Source organism: Acomys minous (assembly GCF_964271855.1).
Source record: "Acomys minous genome assembly, chromosome: 10".
Taxonomy (NCBI): Eukaryota; Metazoa; Chordata; class Mammalia; order Rodentia; family Muridae; genus Acomys; species Acomys minous.
Genome location: NC_140491.1, coordinates 59,029,893 through 59,048,956, shown reverse-complemented (window position 1 = coordinate 59,048,956; position 19,064 = coordinate 59,029,893). Strand labels below are relative to the sequence as shown.

The 19,064-nt window shown below is 40.4% G+C and overlaps 2 protein-coding genes across 2 annotated transcripts in view; one reads left to right on the top strand and one right to left on the bottom strand.

Annotated features, from left to right (window-relative positions):
- Nucleotides 1–19,064, bottom strand: part of LOC311607271 (uncharacterized protein) — a gene marked incomplete at its 5' end in the record, with an annotated part of 210,828 nt that overhangs the window by 52,755 nt on the left and 139,009 nt on the right. The gene's annotated exons all lie outside the window — the stretch shown is intronic.
- CIMIP6 (ciliary microtubule inner protein 6) overlaps nt 15,642–19,064 on the top strand; it is a 33,632-nt gene continuing 30,209 nt past the window's right edge. The window contains exon 1 of the mRNA XM_084800106.1: nt 15,642–15,734. Coding sequence (XP_084656232.1) covers nt 15,715–15,734 — 20 coding nt within the window. The 5' untranslated portion in view covers nt 15,642–15,714. The remainder of the gene's footprint in view (nt 15,735–19,064) is intronic.

Below are 19,064 nucleotides of genomic sequence, written 5' to 3'. Positions count from 1 at the left end.
ATATTTTGGATTTTAAACTTCTATCAGATGTAGGGTTAGTGAAGACCTTTTTTCCAGTCTGTAGACTATCGCTTTGTTCTGTTGACAGTGTCCACTGCCTTACAGAAGCTTCTCAGCCTCATGAGGTCCCATTTATTAATTATTGAACTTAGATCCTGGGCTGCTGGAACTCTGTTTAGGAAGTTGTCTCCTGTGCCAATGAATTCCATGCTCTTCCCCACTTTTTCTTCTAACAGATTTAGTGTCTCTTGTTTTGTGTTGAGGTCTTTAATTCACTTGGACTTGAGTTTTGTGCATAGTAATAAATATGGATCTAATTGCATTTTTCTACATGTAGACATCCAGTTAGACCAGCACCATTTGTTGATGCTATCCTTTTTCCATTGAATAGATTTGGCTTCTTTGTCAAAAATCAAGTATCTATATGTTCGTGGATTTATTTCTGGGTCTTTAATTCGATTCTATTGATCAACCAGCCTATTGTTATGCCAGTACCATTCTATTCTAATTACTGTTCCTCTATAGTACAGCTTGAGATCAGGTATGGAGATTCCTCTGGAGGATCTTTTATTGTACAGGATTGTTTTAGTTATTCTGGGTTTTATTTTTTTCATATGAAGTTGAGAATCGAACTTTCAATGTCTTTTTTTAAAAATGTGTAGGTATTTTTTTATAGGCATTTCATTGAATCTGTAAATTGCTTTTGGTAAGATTATTGTTTTTACTATGTTACTTCTCCTGGTCCACGAACAAGGGAGCTCTTTCCATCTTCTGATGTCATCTTCAAATCTCCTTCTTCAGAGATTTGAAGTTTTTTCAAACAAGTCTTTCACTTGCTTGGTTAGAGTTACTCCTGGATATTTTATATTGTTGTGGATATCATGAAGGGTGTAGTTTCCCTAATTTCTTCCTCTGCATGATTAAGTAGAGAGTTGTTTAGTTTCCATGTGTGTGTAAGCTTTTTGTTATTTCTACTGTTGTTGAAGTCCAGCTTTAGACCTTGGTGATGTGATAGGATACAAGGTATTATTTCAATCTTCTGTATCTGTTGAAAAGACATTGTTTAAAGCACCCAGTGTGTATCTACTATGCTGAATGAGGAGCAAAGAGGGATGTTAAAAAATACAGAATAAGGTTTCCATTCTGTGTTATTCAGTTCAGCGGGGGAAAGGACTGCATTTAAGCAAAACTAGCATAAACTTCTTCAGAAAACATAAACTAAAAAGTCTGAAGAGAGCAGTAACCGTGGATTTTAGCACAGATCTCAAATTACCAAGTAGGAACAAACGTGATAGAAAAAGTTTCTGCTACAACTCTGTGAATTATGACTAAAATGAAATTATGTGCCCTCTATGCAGCTCAAATAACCTCAAGCATTCATTAGGAAAGTAACATACTTAGAATCATTATATTTCTCTATTCTGTTCTCATCCAAACTAATGAAACCCATATTGAAATGAAAACAAAAGTTTAAAATGAGTTACTTGGTTCTATCTTCTGTATGACTCAGGCTCATGTTTAGAGAGAAAAATCTGAGTCTGGAATAGATTATTTTCGGAGGGAACTGCCCTCAGCCTTAGATTCTTGCAAAAGTGATATCTAGTTGAAAATGAGGATTAACAACAAGCTCAGCAGACAGATAGAACCTAAGACATAAACAATAAGCAAATGCTGGTTCTGCAGGTCAGTGGCCCATCACCATGTGCATTGATGGGCACGGACATGGGGAGCCTTCCTTGTGCAAGTTCTGCCAGGAGTATGAGATTAAAACACCAGAACGGCCTCAAATTCGACTAAACAAATGACACCACGTACCTCAGCGAAAGCAGTGTCCGTTCTGCAGCATTATCTTCCCAGGCAAACTGTGGCTGTCTTCAGGAATGCAGCTGGGCCTGCTCACAAAAGCTCACAACCACAGCATCTCTTCCTGTGTGTGGACATTCTGCCATTAAAGGAGTGGGGAGGGTCATGGGACTCCACGGAGCATTAAGCCACTCCTCCCAAGCGGTTTCATATGCAATTCTGCCCTAATTGCTCATGGTCCGGAGAAGGGGCCAGAACATATAGACTGGGAAAGAACAAGGAAGGACGGCTCTTTTTATGTGTCAATGTGGGATTCATCATCCATGCTGGATGCAGGCCTTCCCTGTGCCTGCTCTGACCTATAACCCCTCACCCGCAGCTCTGCAACTAAGTCTAATAAACTCATTGCTTCCCTGAGGGTGAAGTTTGGTGGAGTTGTATCCCGGTTTGTCTGTCCTTCAGAGGTTGCGGGGAGAGGTAGATGTTGCTTACATCTCCCCCAGCAAAGGAATTTTCGCAACAATTTCAGAAAACTCTTCATCGTGAAACTATTTCCTGAGCTTTACCCAGGCAGGCAGGTTAAAGTACAGCACCCCAGTCAGTGGACAGTAAAGCCAAAGAGGCTCAGAGGAGTCAGGTTTGCCAGTGGTCTCGGGATAACACACAGGAAGAGCAGTCTGAATTAGCATTTCCGCCAGGGAGCACGCACTGTCCTTCATGGTGGCTGCTGACAAAGCTTCCCTGCAGACCCCACTTGACTGTCCCTAATGAAAGGAGCAAGGGCTGTCTGCGATGCTCCCCACAGTGATTCTGTGAGTGACAAAACAAAAAACAAAACAATATCACACACACACCTTCCTTTTGTTTTTGTTTTTCAGGACAGGGTTTCATTGTGGACTTGCTCTGAGGCTGGCCTCTAACTCACAGAGATCCCCCTGCCTCTGCTTCCCAAGTGCTGGAGTTAAGGTGTGTATACCACTGCAACCGCGTTTCTAAGATTTCTTTTCCTGAATCTTATAGCCAATTATTAAATCCTCACTGGTTGGCAGAGAAAGCAACAAAAGGGGCCAGTGATGCCGGGTACGTAGTTTTCCTCAGGCTTATTATAAGAGGATTAAAATCATGGCTGAGTTTTTCAAACTCTGGAGAAGGGTGTAAATGCTGCAGTAATTAACTTCAGCCTGAAACACACAATTCCATTACAGTTACATAAAGGGGAAGGCGTAAGGTAGAATAATACTTTAAAAGACTTGGGAAAGCTTAATTTGCAGTGGTATTTGCATTGGCCATTTAGAAGTACACACACTACCAATCAAGTTTTTCCCCTTTTCTTCTCAAAGCTCTCAACGGTAATTCTTTTTTTTAGGCATGCTCAAACTTTTAGGCTTTTTGTCCCCCCTTAACGGAATCTTGTTATCTCTCAACTTCACTTGTGCTACAGAAGAAAAGTATCTACCCACGCATATCAAAATTGTCACTATTGTTTGCCACCTCAGTGGCTGAGTCTCAAACTGTAGCGCCTAAAGTCACAAGCTGGAGTCTCCTAACTACAGGCTTTACTTTTCTTCAGCTGACCAAAGGACCTAGGTATCTGTAAGTTCATCAGAGCTCAATGTGAATGGTGGCTTCCCACAAGCAGATGCAACACACTTAATTAACCCTTTGCACCCATCACCAAATAACTACCCGCCTCTACTGTCTCAGCCTTCAGGCCATCCACTAGTCACACAATTTGACTTTAACAGTTCTAAATCTATGATTAAACTGATTTAAAACTGAATGTCACAACACTGTGCTCCTGTTACTACCATGGTTTAAATCAAAAGGCAGGGGGCTGGAGAGATGGCTCAGAGGTTAAGAGCACTGACTGCTCTTCCAGTGGCCATGAGTTCAATTCCCAGCAACCACATGGTGGCTCACAACCATCTATAATGTGATCTGATATCCTCCTCTGGCCTGCAGGTATACATGCAGGCAGTGCTCTGTATACATAATAAATAAATAAATAAATAAATAAATAAATAAATAAATAAATAAAAAGGCAGACTGTATATATGCATGAGAGGAATGAGGCCTAAAAGGGAGAAAACTGGCGCAAAAAGCAAATGGTGATTGCTTCACTTTCTCATGGGCAGCCTTTAAGCAAGGGTGACAGCAAGAAATGTTGAGTACTTATTTGTTTGGTTTTGAGGTGTGGTTTTACATTTTGTGTGATTTTGCATGTACCCAGGCTTGTGCCATGGTATATATGTGAAAGGCAGAGGACAACTTGTTGTCTGTGTAGCCCAAGCTAGCCTGCAACTGTCCTCCTGAGCTCAGCTTGCCAGGCCTCCAGCCAGTGTTCTGAACACTGCATTTCAGGTGGCAGCCTCGCTGCCAGCTTCCAGGCTTCTTTTGAGTCAGTTGTTATGAAAACATCATACACCAACTAACCCTACAAGTTCTTTTAATACCTTTGATTTTAAAATTATTTTATTTTTAACTTTTTCAATGTTGGGTAAGCACTGCACCCTCAAGCCTTGACTTTTTTTTTTTGACACAAGGCTTATTTAGCTCAGCCTTGCCTTGAAGATGCCACTATACAATTCATGCAGGCTTTGAACTTTTTACCTTCACCTCTCAATGTTGGAATTAAAAACATGTACCACTATAGCCAGATAAATTTATTTCTCTTTTGGTAACAACCAAAATTTAAGTCTGGAAGAATATGAATAATTTCTTCAAAGACACAAAGCAAGGATTTCAAACAGGTCTAATATCAATGTTCAATAAATAGGAGTTCTCCTCCTCTAGAGAGTACAGGGCATGTTTCACCATCAAAGAAAGGACTCAAAGTAGTTCTATGGGCAGGTATTAAGCTGAATATAAGTTGGTTAGCTTAAAAGAGCACTTAATTACCATGTTTAAAATGTGGAGATCCTCTAAGGAATACAAGAACAGTTTTTAATGTGTCTACCCAAAAAACACTGAAAATTTAGAGGCTGTGTAGATTTGGGAGGATACATACTTTCCTACAAAGTAAATGAAATGAAAAATAAATATCTGCAAAAGAAAGGATTTTTCTATGCCAATCTATTCGAGGTTTATTATTATTATTATTATTATTATTATTATTATTATTATTATTATTATTATTACAGAGACTTCTTTCTAGGTCCTTGGGTCTCAGAAGAATAAACAAAAGCCTCACAGTCCTATGAGGATCAATCATAAAGCAGAAGTCGCTTAGAAATTGGACAGTGAGGCCTTGTAACTGCTGTGACCTCTGGAATTCCTCAGGCATAAGAGAAAAAAAACAGCCTTAAAAAATAACAAAAAATAACAAAAGAAAAGAAAAACCAACAACAACTAGAAGGCAGGTGCAGTGCTGCATGCCTGTGATGGCAGCACTCGGGAGGCAGGGGCAGCCAGCTCTCTGTGAGTTCAAGGCCAGCCTGATCTACAAGGTGAGTCCCAGACAGCCAGTGCTACACAGAGTAAACCTTGTCTCAAAAGAAAAGAAAAAACAAAACTAGGAGTTGTAGAGTACCTTTAAAACCTTAGTGAACCCTAACCTAGGTGTCATTTACAGCCTGCCTTCCTCAGGCAGACAGGTTTAGTCCTTCTTCACCCATTCCCTCTACACCACTCTATTTACCTTTGGTACCCAAATGGCCTTTCACACATTCTGATCATCGGAGACTAGCTTTTTATTTGCCTTTGGATTATTTATAGCATCAATATAGGTAATTGTAGTTGGGATTATTTTTAAATGAACTTTGAGTCACGAAATGATAGAAGAAGCTAGAACCATTCCAGATTATAAATACAAGTTTCTCTCTTTAATATGATGGATTTCCAAACTAGTATCTCTCTAGCAATTATTTTCACAGTAACTCATGTATGGTAGTTGTCATTTCTGGAGATTTAATACAAGCTTTTAGGATTTGTTTATATCAATATGCCTAGCATCGAACAAACATCCTAATGCATTCACAGAGAACCACTGTACCAGAAGGGATCTCTATTTTACTCCTATGCCAGAAATGATATATTTTACATTAGAAGGTCACCTTTTATGAAATGTAACAACCTGGCTGTGTGGTGGTGAAGCACACCTTTAATCCCAGCACTTGGGAGGCAGAGGCAGGTGAATCTGTGAGGTCAGAGCCAACCTGGTCCACAGAGAAAGTTTCAGAACAGCCAAGGCTACACAGAGAAATACTGTTTCAACATGCCCCCCTAATAAAAAAGAAAAGAGAGAGACAGAAAGGAAGGAAGGAAGGAAGAAAGAAAGAAAGAAGAAAAGAAAGAAAGAAAGAAAGAAAGAAAGAGATGTAATACCTCATATAGCTTTGAAATTGATTCAGAGGAAGGCTCTGGAACATTCTTCAATCTGTGATTCACTGAGCAAATCTATTCTCAAAGATAAGCCACTCTTTCTTATTTCCATTGCCTTAAGACTAGTCTGTTTTGGTCATAAGACTCTTATAGTCCAAGTTAATAAAGTAAAATCCAGGTAATGCATGTACTTTTGTCGAAGGAATCCCTTGTGCCTGTATGAAAGCATCATCTGTTAATTAAAAAAAAAAACCTACAAGAAAGTATAGAATAGAAGGCAGGACACCCAGCAGGCATAAAGGATTCTGGGATAGAGCCAGGCATGTGAGATGAGACCTGTGAAGAAGTGGATAACAGATGATAGTACCTGAATATACGAATATAGATTAGAAAAAGTGGGCTATTTTAAGTTATGTGCTACTCAGAGAAGAGCCTGGCTATATGGTCTATGTATTTGTAATTATATTTTGAGCCTTATGAGTCATTATTCCAGGAGCTCTGGGCCAGGAGGAAAAATCACTGCAACATAATGCTGTACCATAAGTGAAGCATAGAATCAAAACTAACCTGATAAAAAGTCCCAGGCAGAGGCACAAACCCTCCCTGAAAACAAAACAGCTTCAAAGCTCTGTCTCTTTAAGAGTAGAGGCTACGAACATAGGTGAGCAAATGTCCTTGGTGTCTGGTAGAGCATCTTTCGGGTACATGCCCAGGAGTGGTATAACTGGGGCTTGAGGTAGAACTAATCCCAGTTTTCTGAGAAAACACCATTCCAAAGTGATTGTACAAGTTTGCACTACTACCACCGGCAATGGAGGAGTGTTCTCCTTTCTCCATATCCTTGCCAATATGTGCTTGAGTTCTTGCTCTTAACCATTCTGATAGGGGTAAGATAGAATCTCAGAGCCATTTTGATTTGCATTTCCCTGACGACTAGCTACATTGAGCATTTCTTTAAGTGTTTCTCAGCCACTTGATATTCTCTTGTTGAAAATTATGTTTAGTTCTGTACCCCATTTTTAAAATTAGATTATTTGGTTTGGTGATATTTAATTTCTTGAGTTCTTTATATATTTTGGATATTAGCCTTCTGTCAGATGTAGGGCGGGTGAAGCTCTCATCCCAGTCTGTAGGCTATCAATTTGTTCTGTCAACAGTGTCCTTTGCCTTACAGAAGCTTCTCAGTTTCATGAGGTCCCATTACTAATTGTTGATCTTAGCGTCTGAGCTGTTGGTGTTCTGTTCAGGAAGTTGTTTCCTGTGCCAAGGAGCTCAAGGCTCTTCCCCACTTTTTCTCTAATAAATTTAGTGTGTCTGGTTTTATGTTGCGATCTTTAATCCACTTGGAATTCAGTTTTGTGCAGGGTGATAGATATGGATCTATTTGCATTTTTCTACATGCAGACATCCAGTTAGGCCAGCACCATTTGTTGAAGACGCTATCTTTTTTCCATTGTATGGTTTCTGGAAATAATCTAGCCCTCAACCAAAGAATGGATAAAGAAACTATGGTACATTTACACAATGGAATACTACTCGGCTATCAAAAACTAGGAAATATTGAAAATTTCAGGGAAATGGATGGAACTAGAAAAGATCATCCCAACTGAGGTAACCCAGACCCAGAAAGACACCCATGGTACATACTCATTTATAAGCAGATATTAGCCATATTATACAGCTTAATCACAATACACAGCCCTAAAGAAGTGAAATAACAAGGAAAACTCTAGGGAGTATTCTTTATACTCATTCAGAAGGCCAAAAAGAATAGACGCCAAAGCAGTTGAAGAGAAGGAACAGGACAGGAGCCTACCATAGAGGTCCTCTGAAAGACTCCATCCAGTGGGGGATCAAAGCAGATGCTGAGACTCACAGCCAAACTTTGGGGTGAAGCACAGAGAGTCTTATGGACCTGGAAGGGACAGGAGATTCCCAAGGAGACCAACGGAGCCAACAAATTGGGGGTGCCGGAGGGCTGTAGCAGAGACTGCTGCACCAACCAAGCATCATGCATGGTGAAGACCTAGATTCCATTGTTCAGATGTAGTAGATAGGCAGCACAGTCTCCTCACAGGTCCCGTAATATGGAGAGTAGGCTTTACTTCTAACATGGACTCTGGTACCCACTCATTGATCACTTTCCTCTGGCGGGGCAGCCTTGCCAGGTCACAGAGGAAGAGGACGCAGGCAGTCCTAATGAGACTTGATAGGATGGGGTCACAAGATAAGGGAGGAGGGCTCCTCCTTTCTGAGGACTAGAGGAGGGGCTAAGGGGGCATGAGGGAGGGAGGGTGGGACAGGAAGGAGATGAGGGAGGGTGCTACAATCAGTATATAGAGTGAACAAATATAAAATTTAAAAATTTAAAAGGAAGAAGAAGAGAGACCTAGTCTCTTTAAGAGAGCAAAACCAGACTAGAACGGAGCCTCAGGCACACCGCAAAGTTAAAAAGTTTCCCAGAACAGTGGTGCAAAATGAGCCTGGAGTACAAACTGAGAGGCCTCAAGTGACTGGACTGGTAAGGTATTGAGTTTGGAAAACAACAAAAGAGAAAGGAAGCTAGGTACTAAAAAGTAATCATAGGAAGAAGTGTTTGGTTTGAATATAAGAAAGTCAAGTCCTTAGGGAGTGGATTTAAAATTAAAAAGGAAAAAAATATATTTTACATAAAAATGAAGGAAGACACAATGAGAGTGTATCTGAATTTCATCTGAGTTTGTGTCTCAGCATATAAATAATTTTTTCAATGGCAATTGCAGTTTTGTATATCCTCTTTGGGAGAGATCAAAATAAGCAGACTTGGAGAGGAAGGACTGGTGACCAAAAACCGGAGATTTTTTTAAAAAAAGAGTTCCAGATGAGAAAAGTCTACAAGGGCTTAAGGAATGAAAATGGTAGCCCATACAGATGCTAGATAAAAAGGCTTCAGTTATAAACCAACATGATCAGACAGATATTATAGTGTATTGTCATGGTTCAATTACTGGATTACATGCTAAATTAGAAATGCAGATCCTCTTTGGTTTGCCTTGGGAAAGGTCATACAATGTCTTGTATGCTTCATGTTACAGAATTTAAAGAGCTAAAGAATGCCATAGGTTCATACTCAGAATTCCAATGGGCTTTTGCCTTGAATTCTGGGGAGGATGATATTGAGATTTCACATTTGTTGGAAATGCCTTTACAGATTGGAGCTGATGGTTCTTTGACATGTATATCCACTGTGATACAACAGGTTTTTGTTTTGTTTTATTTGACATTCTGACAGAAAATGTTACAGATATAACTTACAATCCTACAATTCAAGCAATTATGGAGAGTTCTAACAAGAATTTAAAAGAGGTCTCATAGAACAAAAGAGAGCTAAGAAATATCACAGGGATGGATTAAACGGTACATTACTGACTTTGAACTTTTTACAACCCAATAGTGCCGGTAATATAGCTGCTGAAAAGCATCGCATTTTAGAAAGGATTGCTAAAGCAGATCAGACTATGGATGTCTCAATTTCAAAATGGAAGACAGGAAATGGGTTGCATTGGGGAGGAGGCTTAGCATTTCTTTCCACAGGAGAACAAAAGCTATGTATTCCATCCGAACTGTTGGAAATCAGATTTGACATGGGATGGCCTCCTGAAGATCTTGGCTACAAACAGACCAACAAAGCAAGTAACTTGTACTGCTGATCTCGCTACTTGGGAACAACTTTGAGACTGGCTGAGATGTGAATGCCTTTGCATTGCCAGTAAATCTTGTTGTCTACAGAATGTAACTTTTTAGTACATGCCATCCTTTCATATGGCATGGATGGAAATTTATATTGTAGTTTGGTTTTACAGTCCAAACTAACTAGCTTATAAAGAAAGACATATCTTTCATCTTTTCAAAGAGCAGAAAATAATCTTTAATTGATCCATATACCTTGCACATACCATGCATATATAATTTCAGAACTGTGTATTACTTATGAGAGTTTACATATTTATAGAGCAAAAAGACCAAACACCAATGAAGTTGGAGTGCGTCTGACAAGACTTATCCTGGAGGATGCTGAGATGCCAACACATTTATCCCAGCTTCCAGGTTGATCCAGCCTCAAATTGTTTCAATTGCTGTTTTATTAAAGGTTGCTTCCAGGACAGCCTCACAGAAGCTAGTGATCCCAATTGGTACAGTTTTTCAGAGTATTCAAGAGGACTTCATTTAAGCCTGAATTCTCACAGCAATTAGAGACTGGACTTGTTGTCTACTGAATGTAACTTTTTAGTACATGCCATCCTTTCATATAGCATGGATGGAAATTTATATTGTAGTTTGGTTTTACAGTCCAAACTAACTAGCTTATAAAGAAAGACATATCTTTCATCTTTTCAAAGAGCAGAAAATTATCTTTAATTGATCCATATACCTTGCACATACCATGCATATATAATTTGCATAACAAATGTTGCTGTTAGATTTTTTAAACCATTTTCCCAATTTTCTTGGGCCCCCAAAGGGATACTATGCCCTAAATCAGCAGAAAGCAATATTAAGAGAATGATGTCCCATTCCTTTAAGGAAGAGTGGGTAGCTTTTGGTCATTCTATTGGATGATGGATGCTTATTGTTAAAAAGGGGTTGGCTAGAAATTATTAATTGGTCTTGATCAGGGAGGAAACTAGATTAGGAGTTTAGTCTCAGGGGTCGCTCTCTCTTTCCCTTTTTTATCCTTTCTTTTTCTTATGTAGGAGGAGAGGGGTTGAAAAGAAAAAAGGGGGATGGTGAGATATAGACATGATATAGGAATAATAAGGATGAAAGCGTAGGTGACGCAGTCTATTCTTCAACTGTAGAGCCATTGTTATTCTCAAATATTTTACATAGGTTTAGATTATTGTATATTGATGCAATTTTAAAGTTATTTTGATGCATATATGTATAATGTTTTAACTCTCGTATAAGCTATTGGACCCATACAGCTCATTTATAAATACAAGGTTTACTTCCAGTCCTTTTAAAAGCTGTTATTACAAACAGTTTAGAATTAATATTTAGAGTTAGTATTTAGCCAATCAAACTCATGGTCATGCCAGATACTAGTCCAGTCTATCACAGAAATATAAATCCTAGGTTAAAAGGATAGTAAACAGCTAGGAAACAAGCAATATTTGCCTATTCAGATTTACTATAGATAGATATGTAGATAAATGGATAGATGATACACAGATACATAGATGAGATAGAGAAAGAGAGAGAGAGAGGAAAATGAGATGGTCTTTAATAACATGAGACACCTACAGAATATGGTATTTAAAGATGTTTTTATTAATTTAATGTCTTTTGACATTGAGACATTGTCAGCTCCTGGCAGCACCCCATTTGACTTGAAAGGAGATGATAAGCATACAAATTCTACTTTAGGAGTTTGCTTCAAAAGTGGCAGGCTGCAAATGGGCAAAGGAATCCCCTGCTCCCGGTGAAGACTATTTGCTGTCTGAGATGAGCAAACCATGGACGCAGGCAAAGCCAACTGCCAAGCTCTGCTAAGACAGAGCAAGCAAGGCCTTTATAATTGCTGCTTCACAAAAAGGTCTGCCAGATATTCTGGGACAGAGGCTGAAGATGATGCTCCAACAGTGGCTGAGAAACTTGAGTGACTGTCCAGGTAGCCAAATGCCTCTGTGATTTCTTTGTTTTGGAAGATGCTTGTTCTTCCTACAAACTGAGATAATATTTATTCCTTATCAGGTCTCTGATGGGATTGAAAAGTAAATAGTTCAGTCTCTCTCACAATTAGGCCTAAGTTGTTTAGGATTTAGAAAAAATTTTTTTTTTTTTTAAAGATATTTTAGGGGCTGGAGAGATGGCTCAGAGGTTAAGAACACTGACCGTTCTGCTGTTCTTCCAAAGGTCCTGAGTTCAATTCCCAGCAACCACATGGTGGCGCACAACCATCTATAATGTGATCTACTGCCCTCTTCTGGCCTTCAAGCATTGTATACATAATAAATAAAATCTTTTTTTTTTTTTTTTAAGATATTTTAGGTCTAATTAGAATTTTTAGGTTGTTAAATACAAGCAATAATAGAAAATGATTTAGGTATAGAGCTTTGAATACATCAAGATAGAATAAATAATAGAATACTTTCTCCAAAGTTGCCAGTTGCATATGGACTAGACATTGTGAATGTACTTAATATTTTTGTTGTTTCATAATTGTTATTATTGTATGTAGTTTATTATTGCAAGAAAAGGAGTGTTTTATTGGACTGAATGGGGGGTGGGGGTGGGGGGAATGTAGAAGGAATCTCTTGTGTCTTGCATCACCTGTCAATAAAACATCTTATGGCCTATATGAAGGGAAAGAATAGAAGGTGGGACATCTGGCAGGCAGAAAGGATTCTGGGATAGAGCCAGATGTGAGAGATTAGTTCTGGGAAGATTAGTTCAGGGTAGACCTGAGCAGAGGAACTAGCCACATGGCAGAATGTATATTAGAATAAATGGGTTATTTCTAAGTTATTTGCTAGTCAGAGAAGTGCCTAGCTCTATGGCCTAGGTACTTGTAATTATATTTCAAGTTTTATGGGTCTTTATTCTAGGAGCTTAAGGACAGGAGGAAAAACCATAACAACATACTTTTTTAAAGCTTCCATCTCAGTAACCCATAAATGTAGGAAGAATATTGACTGCTAGCTTTGAATGTGTCACCATTTGCTTGGCCAAGTTCTATAACACATGTGTATGAGGCAAATAAATTATCTGAGTTTTTAAAAATAATTAAAAAATTTTTTATTTAATTTATTCAGATTACAACTAAATTGTTATCCCATCACTTGTATTCTCCTGTTCCTCCCAATTATCTGGTTTTTAAAAATAAAATTCAGGCTGGCTATTGCTCCGGTCACACGTTGGAGAACCCTCTTCTATATCACAAGCACACTGCTGGAGAAAAGGAAGTGTGTCTTCCTCAGCTGCAGTTTTAAGATGAGGATGGGATATAGCATCACTCAATATTTTTAGCCCTTTGTTGTGCTTTAAAAAAAAAACTTGACAATTTTCTGTATCTCTAACACTGTGGACAGTTTCTAGTAATACTAGTAAATAGATGCTGAAAATACTAGTAAATAGATGGGTTCAGATTATTCTTTATTGAAAAGTATTTCTCCCACACCAAATGAAACTTCTGTCATTTAGGCTAATGGCCACTGATTTTCTTGGGCATAAATTTCCAACAGAATCACAGTGTCTTGTATCTAGAAAAGGTTGTAAGAATAGTTATCTGTATACCTCTGGGGTTTTTTTTCTGTATAAAAAGTCGATAATCATTATCAAATCCATAATGTTCAGTGTTCTAAAGAGAAGACATCAAGAGTAATTGGAATATCATATTATTATCAAGACTGAAATGTAATACCCATAACTATACAATTAATTATATAATACTGTTTTATATCCTTGCAGCTTTGTTTTCAAAGTTTTCCTATCTGAATGTTTTAGATCCCTCAAATTGTGACTACCTTGCGGTAGGCTTTCTTTCTTTCTTTTTCTCTTTCTTTCTTTTCATAAAGTGGGCTTGGAGGAGATGGCCCAGTGGGTAAGGATGCCTTTTGTGTAAACAAAAGGACCCAAGTTCAAATCCATAGCACCCATATAAAAAAGTAAGGCATGGCAGTACATGCCTACCACCACAGTACTGACAAGAGTGGAGGCTGGCAGACTCGGGGAGCCTTCCAGCCAGCCAATACCCAAATCAGTGAGTTTCTTCTTGCTCAGTGAGAACCCCTGTCTCAAGACAACAGAGCCGGAAGACATGGTAGAGGGAGATACAGGCAGGCTTCTCTGGTCTCTGCATGTGAATGCAAGGTCACACACACACACACACACACACACACACACACACACACACACAATTTGTTCAGGCTTACTGCATATTAAACATACCCCCCTGTACCTCCCCACCTCCTTCTTATCATCCCCACACTGTCTTCTAGACAATTTTATTTCTACTTTTGTTTTACATATTCGTGGCTTTGTCTAACTGTATAAAATCTAAGAACTACAAATGAGAGAAAATGGATAATTTTTATCTGAGACTGGCTTAATTCACTTATTGTATCTCCCCCTGCGTCTATTTTTTCCTTCAAACAATGTAACCTCATTCGTTTTTATGGCTGTAAGGTCCACTGGCACGTGACATACAGGTCACGTGTCTCGATAAAGCAGTACTAGCCAATGGGGACAACGCATCTACTAAGCATCAGACACTGCTCTTAGTGCACTGTATCTATTAAATCATCTATATTTGACAGTTACCCTGGGTGTTTTCAGATTTTGTAACTGAAAAACTTCAGGCTCTGAGACAGTAAATGTCTTCCTTATGTGCAAGAAATGAATCCATAAGGCAAACACCCGCTGCTCTCAGGGTCTATGTGCCTAATCAGTTTGACAATTAGGATAAAACTAGGTATCTCCGTGTGGATACAGGATCCAATGAATGCCTGGCTCAGCAAATGGGCATGATGCCCGCTCCATTCCTAGCTTTCCAGTTCTCCAACCCATTTCCCTCGTATTTGGTCACCCACCGACTCCCTCCTCCAGAAACACACACACCATCAAACATTCACGCATTCTCCCAGCTTTTTTAACAACACAGTCCACATTCAAATATATAGGTTGCTGGAAGTCAAATCTATCCACAATCTCTTCTCCCTGACAGGACTTTAGGACATATGTACATAGGTCAGGCTCCCCCAGCCCCCATCTGCTCCAAGCGAGCATAAACGTACAAAAACTTAGGCTTCCCGTACTTACGCACACTCCTCTTGGGCTCAGTTCAACAGAAACCTCTCTAATCCCATTTCCTTTCCTATGCAGGAAAACACTTATCACACGTGCCAAAGACGTTTGGCTTTGGTAGTGGAAACTGGGAAGCAATGGTAAAATGAAGTAAGAATTTCCAGGGTCGAGGTGAAGAGTGATCGCCTAGGTCTTTTCCCAGGAGCTTGAGCTTTGGGGGAAGTGCAGGCAGGCAAGACCGACTCTGCCTAAACCTGAAGCCACCCGCACCCACCCTGAATCCTCGCTCAGACCAGGCAGATGCACGCGCCACAGGGAGCCTCATTTGCTGAGGAGAGATCCTTTGTTCTGTTTTAAAGCTCTCCACGAGTCTGGGGACAGAGATTCCGTCAGAAACCACAGAAAAGTGACGGCCAAGCTTCCCGGTGGGAATCACAGAAAGCTGGTAGCAGGGGAGGCCTGGAAGCTGCCCTTGCTCACACCTCAAGATTAGCAGGGCTGACTCCCCGCTAGGGTTAGGACTCTACGAGTTCAAACTCATTGTCCAACCTAAGGGTAAAGTTAGGAACAAGGGACTGGCCCGCTCTTTCCGGAGCCAGACGGCCACGCCCGGCTGCAGAAGCACAATCGTTCGCCATTACTGCGCCTGCGCACTGTCCCCAGCTTCTTGCAGCTTTTTCCTGAGGCTTCTGTCGCTTAGCAACACAGGAGTCACAGTGGCAGCGCTCTGGAACCCTTTCCCAGCAAGGGTAGGTCAGTGTTCTCTCCTGAAACTCCAGGCTGCCACGTGCCAGGCCAGAGGGGGCCATGGAGGCAGAGAAGCAGCAGTAAGTGGCAGGGTTCTGCTTTCTGTTTCTCGTTCTGAAAACTACAAGACCCAAGGAGTGGCTCAGGACCTATGATCCAGGCCAAACACTTCATCCAAGGTTTTTTTCTCCGCTGCTCTCCAGAGGTTGAGTGATAACAATACCGTTTTTTTGTTGTTGTTTTTGTTTTTGTTTTTTTTTTTTTTAATGCATCGTTTACTGACCTCACACAGTATGCCAGGCAGGTGCTTAAGATTCTTGAGGCCATCTTAAAATAATCACTTCTCATATCCCACATTTAGTGCTTCCGCAAAATTTGCTTTAGTGCTGAAATTATCCAGACTCTACTTTTCATTGCTTTCCTCTATAGTCCTCACCTAGTCTCAAGTACCAGCTTTTCATGGATACAGCCATCACTTTGTTTCCCTAGTCTCTCTGCAACCTTGTCTCTCAGCCGGGTGTGGTGGCGCACGCCTTTAATCCCAGCACTCGGGAGGCAGAGGCAGGCGGATCGCTTGAGTTCGAGGCCAGCCTGGTCTACAAAGCGAGTCCAGGACAGCCAAGGCTACACAGAGAAACCCTGTCTCAACGCCCCCCCCCCCAAAATGTTTCTCTCAGATTGCTGCACAGTAAAAGCCAAGGCTCCTCCTACAAGAGTACCGCTCCTTCCCCCTTCTCGCCACACCTACTGCCTCGCTCTGGCAAGCTCTGCTCACTTGCAGTCACCTGTAGTGATCCTCAGAGTGACCCTCAGATAAGCATCAGCATCACCGAAGAACGAGAGGAAATGAAAGGTCTCAGGGTCTCCCCACACCAATCTGCGGCTTAGCAAGGCCCAGGTGATTCTGACGGCCTGAACCTTTTGTGGGATGCAGGTAGTATAGCTAGGAGGGGTGACGTGGTGCCAGGGACACCTGCTTCCAAGGTGACATTTCTGCCGTTAGGACAGTGGTTCTTACTGTGGGTCAGCCAGAGAACTAGTTGAAACAAGTTTCTAGGAGCAAGCCTCAGAGACTACAATTTGCGTTTTGACAAGGTCACTACCGACACTATTTCAGAGACCTGTGTCTTAAAGATGACCATATTTCTGTTAGAGTTTTTGACAGTTAAAGTTGGCTCTTCTGGAATGTTCTTTCCTCAAATATGCTCTTAGTTTGAGTTCATTATTCCTCCCTTTCTTTTTCCAATTACCACCTTCACAATACAGCCCCCGCCCTACCTAACAATGCAGCCTCTCCTCCCACATCCACACATGCCTTTTCCTCGCCTGGATGTTGCCCTTACCATGTGGCACCATCTAACAGACTACTTGTGCCCCTTTTTATTTCTCTTCTGCCTTCACTAGAATGTAAGCCGTGTGAAGACAGGAATTTACGGCTGTTTTCTTCCTGCTCAGTGCCTCACTCAGCAGCTGGCATGTAAAACACCTGCTGAATGAATTAGCCAGCATCGCTCTTTCTCTCACATCTCCACAATAGCTGTTATTGTTCTTTCATATAAATAAAGGAATGGAACCCTAGATATTAGGTGGATTGGGGTTCCAATCCAAGCCTGACTGATTTAGAGCCTATTAGTATTCTTGTTTTATTGCTGTTGTCTGCACTGCTCATATAGAACCCAGGGTGTCAGGCACATTAGTGTTTGATCTGGACAGTTTCTTTGTACAAAGATGTCACTACAGAATCATGTATTTCATATTTATTTGTTATCTATAGTCATTAATACCATGAAATGCAGAACAATGTAAGTGGATAAATGTGTAAACCAACATCCATAGTCCTTTCCTTCAAGGATCTAATTCTAGTACAAATGTGTTTGGTAAGTTACAAACTATGAGAAACAGATGGAGAAAACTGATGCCAAGGAGTTCACAGTGATATATTAATTGACCAGAAAGTTACAATTTTTAAATAAATACAGATCTCTAGGAATGTATTAGAAATGTCTTAGAAGTCTTTTACACTTTTTGTAGGAATCAGTTTTTCTAAATCTTTGCAGAGAGACATTTTTTGGTACTAAGATAACAGAGTACAAATAGTGTTTATATGTGGGGTGGGGTCAGGGTTAAGAGTATACAGCTAAGCTGGGTGTGATGGCTTTAATCCCAGCACTCGGGAGGCAGAGGCAGGTGGATCACTGTGAGTTCAAGGCCAGCCTGGTCTACAGAGTGAGTCCAAGGCAGCCAAGGCTACAAAGAGAAACCCCGTCTCAAAAAAATAAAAAACCAAACCCCAAAACAAAACAAAGCAAAAAAAGTTTACTGCTAAAGCAAAACCAGAGTAAAAAAATAATTCTAGTACATTCACTTGAAATACATGAAACCACTTACCTAAACTAAACAGGACACACTCACTCACCTGGGTGTCAGGCAAACAGTGATCAATGAAATAGTCCCCACTGCATGGAATTTACTGATACATAAGGGTGTTTCTGGTGCTTACTAAGAACAAAGAACTAGATGCATATGATTTGAGTTGTAGTAGAAACTATAAAAAGAATGGACAAGCCTACAGAATCATGGGAAGGGGAATCTGGGAGGTGACTTGTCGACTGACACCATCATAAATGATGCTGAAGAGTTGTTCAGGAAGCTAGGAAAGAACATTGGTCTGGAGGAGGAAGTGCATGAGCAGGTGCCCTGAGGACAAGAGAGAACTGAAGATGAGGACAAGGAAGCTTGAATGAGGCTGAAGAGATTAGATGGCTCTGGCCACAGTAGCTATGATCAGGAGACTAGATTTTACTATAAATGTAGTGGAAAGCCATTTGAAAAAAAATGACACAATAAAAAGGATGGGTCAGCTTTGATCTAAAATAAGGTAGTGGGCTATGAATATGGCAAAGCAGAATTCCTGCCAGCTCTATCCTTAAACTTCCTACCTACCAGCATCATGTTCTCTCACTCTATTCTTTTTCTTAGCTTTTTTTTTTTTATAACCCATTGAATCCAATTAGTGTTACCCAAATACTCTTGGGTGTAGGGCCTGCCCTGAAGCACGGTCATTCTACCAGGGTCACACCATCTTAAAAACCAACAGCAATAACCAACAGCAACAACAACAAAACCTTGACTCTTCTGTTCTAGTAGTTATCCTATGTCAGTAGCTCCTTGGGTAGGGGTGGAGTTTTGTGCCCATCTGACCCCTTCCATGCTGCTAACTGCCTGGCTTAATTTTGCATGGGTCTTGTACTTGCTGTCATAATCACTATGAGTTCATACGTGCAACTCTCTGGTTGTGTCCAGGAAGCACTGTTTCCTTGTAGTTACCCAACCTTCTGGTTGTTGATAATCTTTCAAATACCTATGAAGATCCCTTAGCCTTGAGTGGAATAGTATGATATAGATGTCCC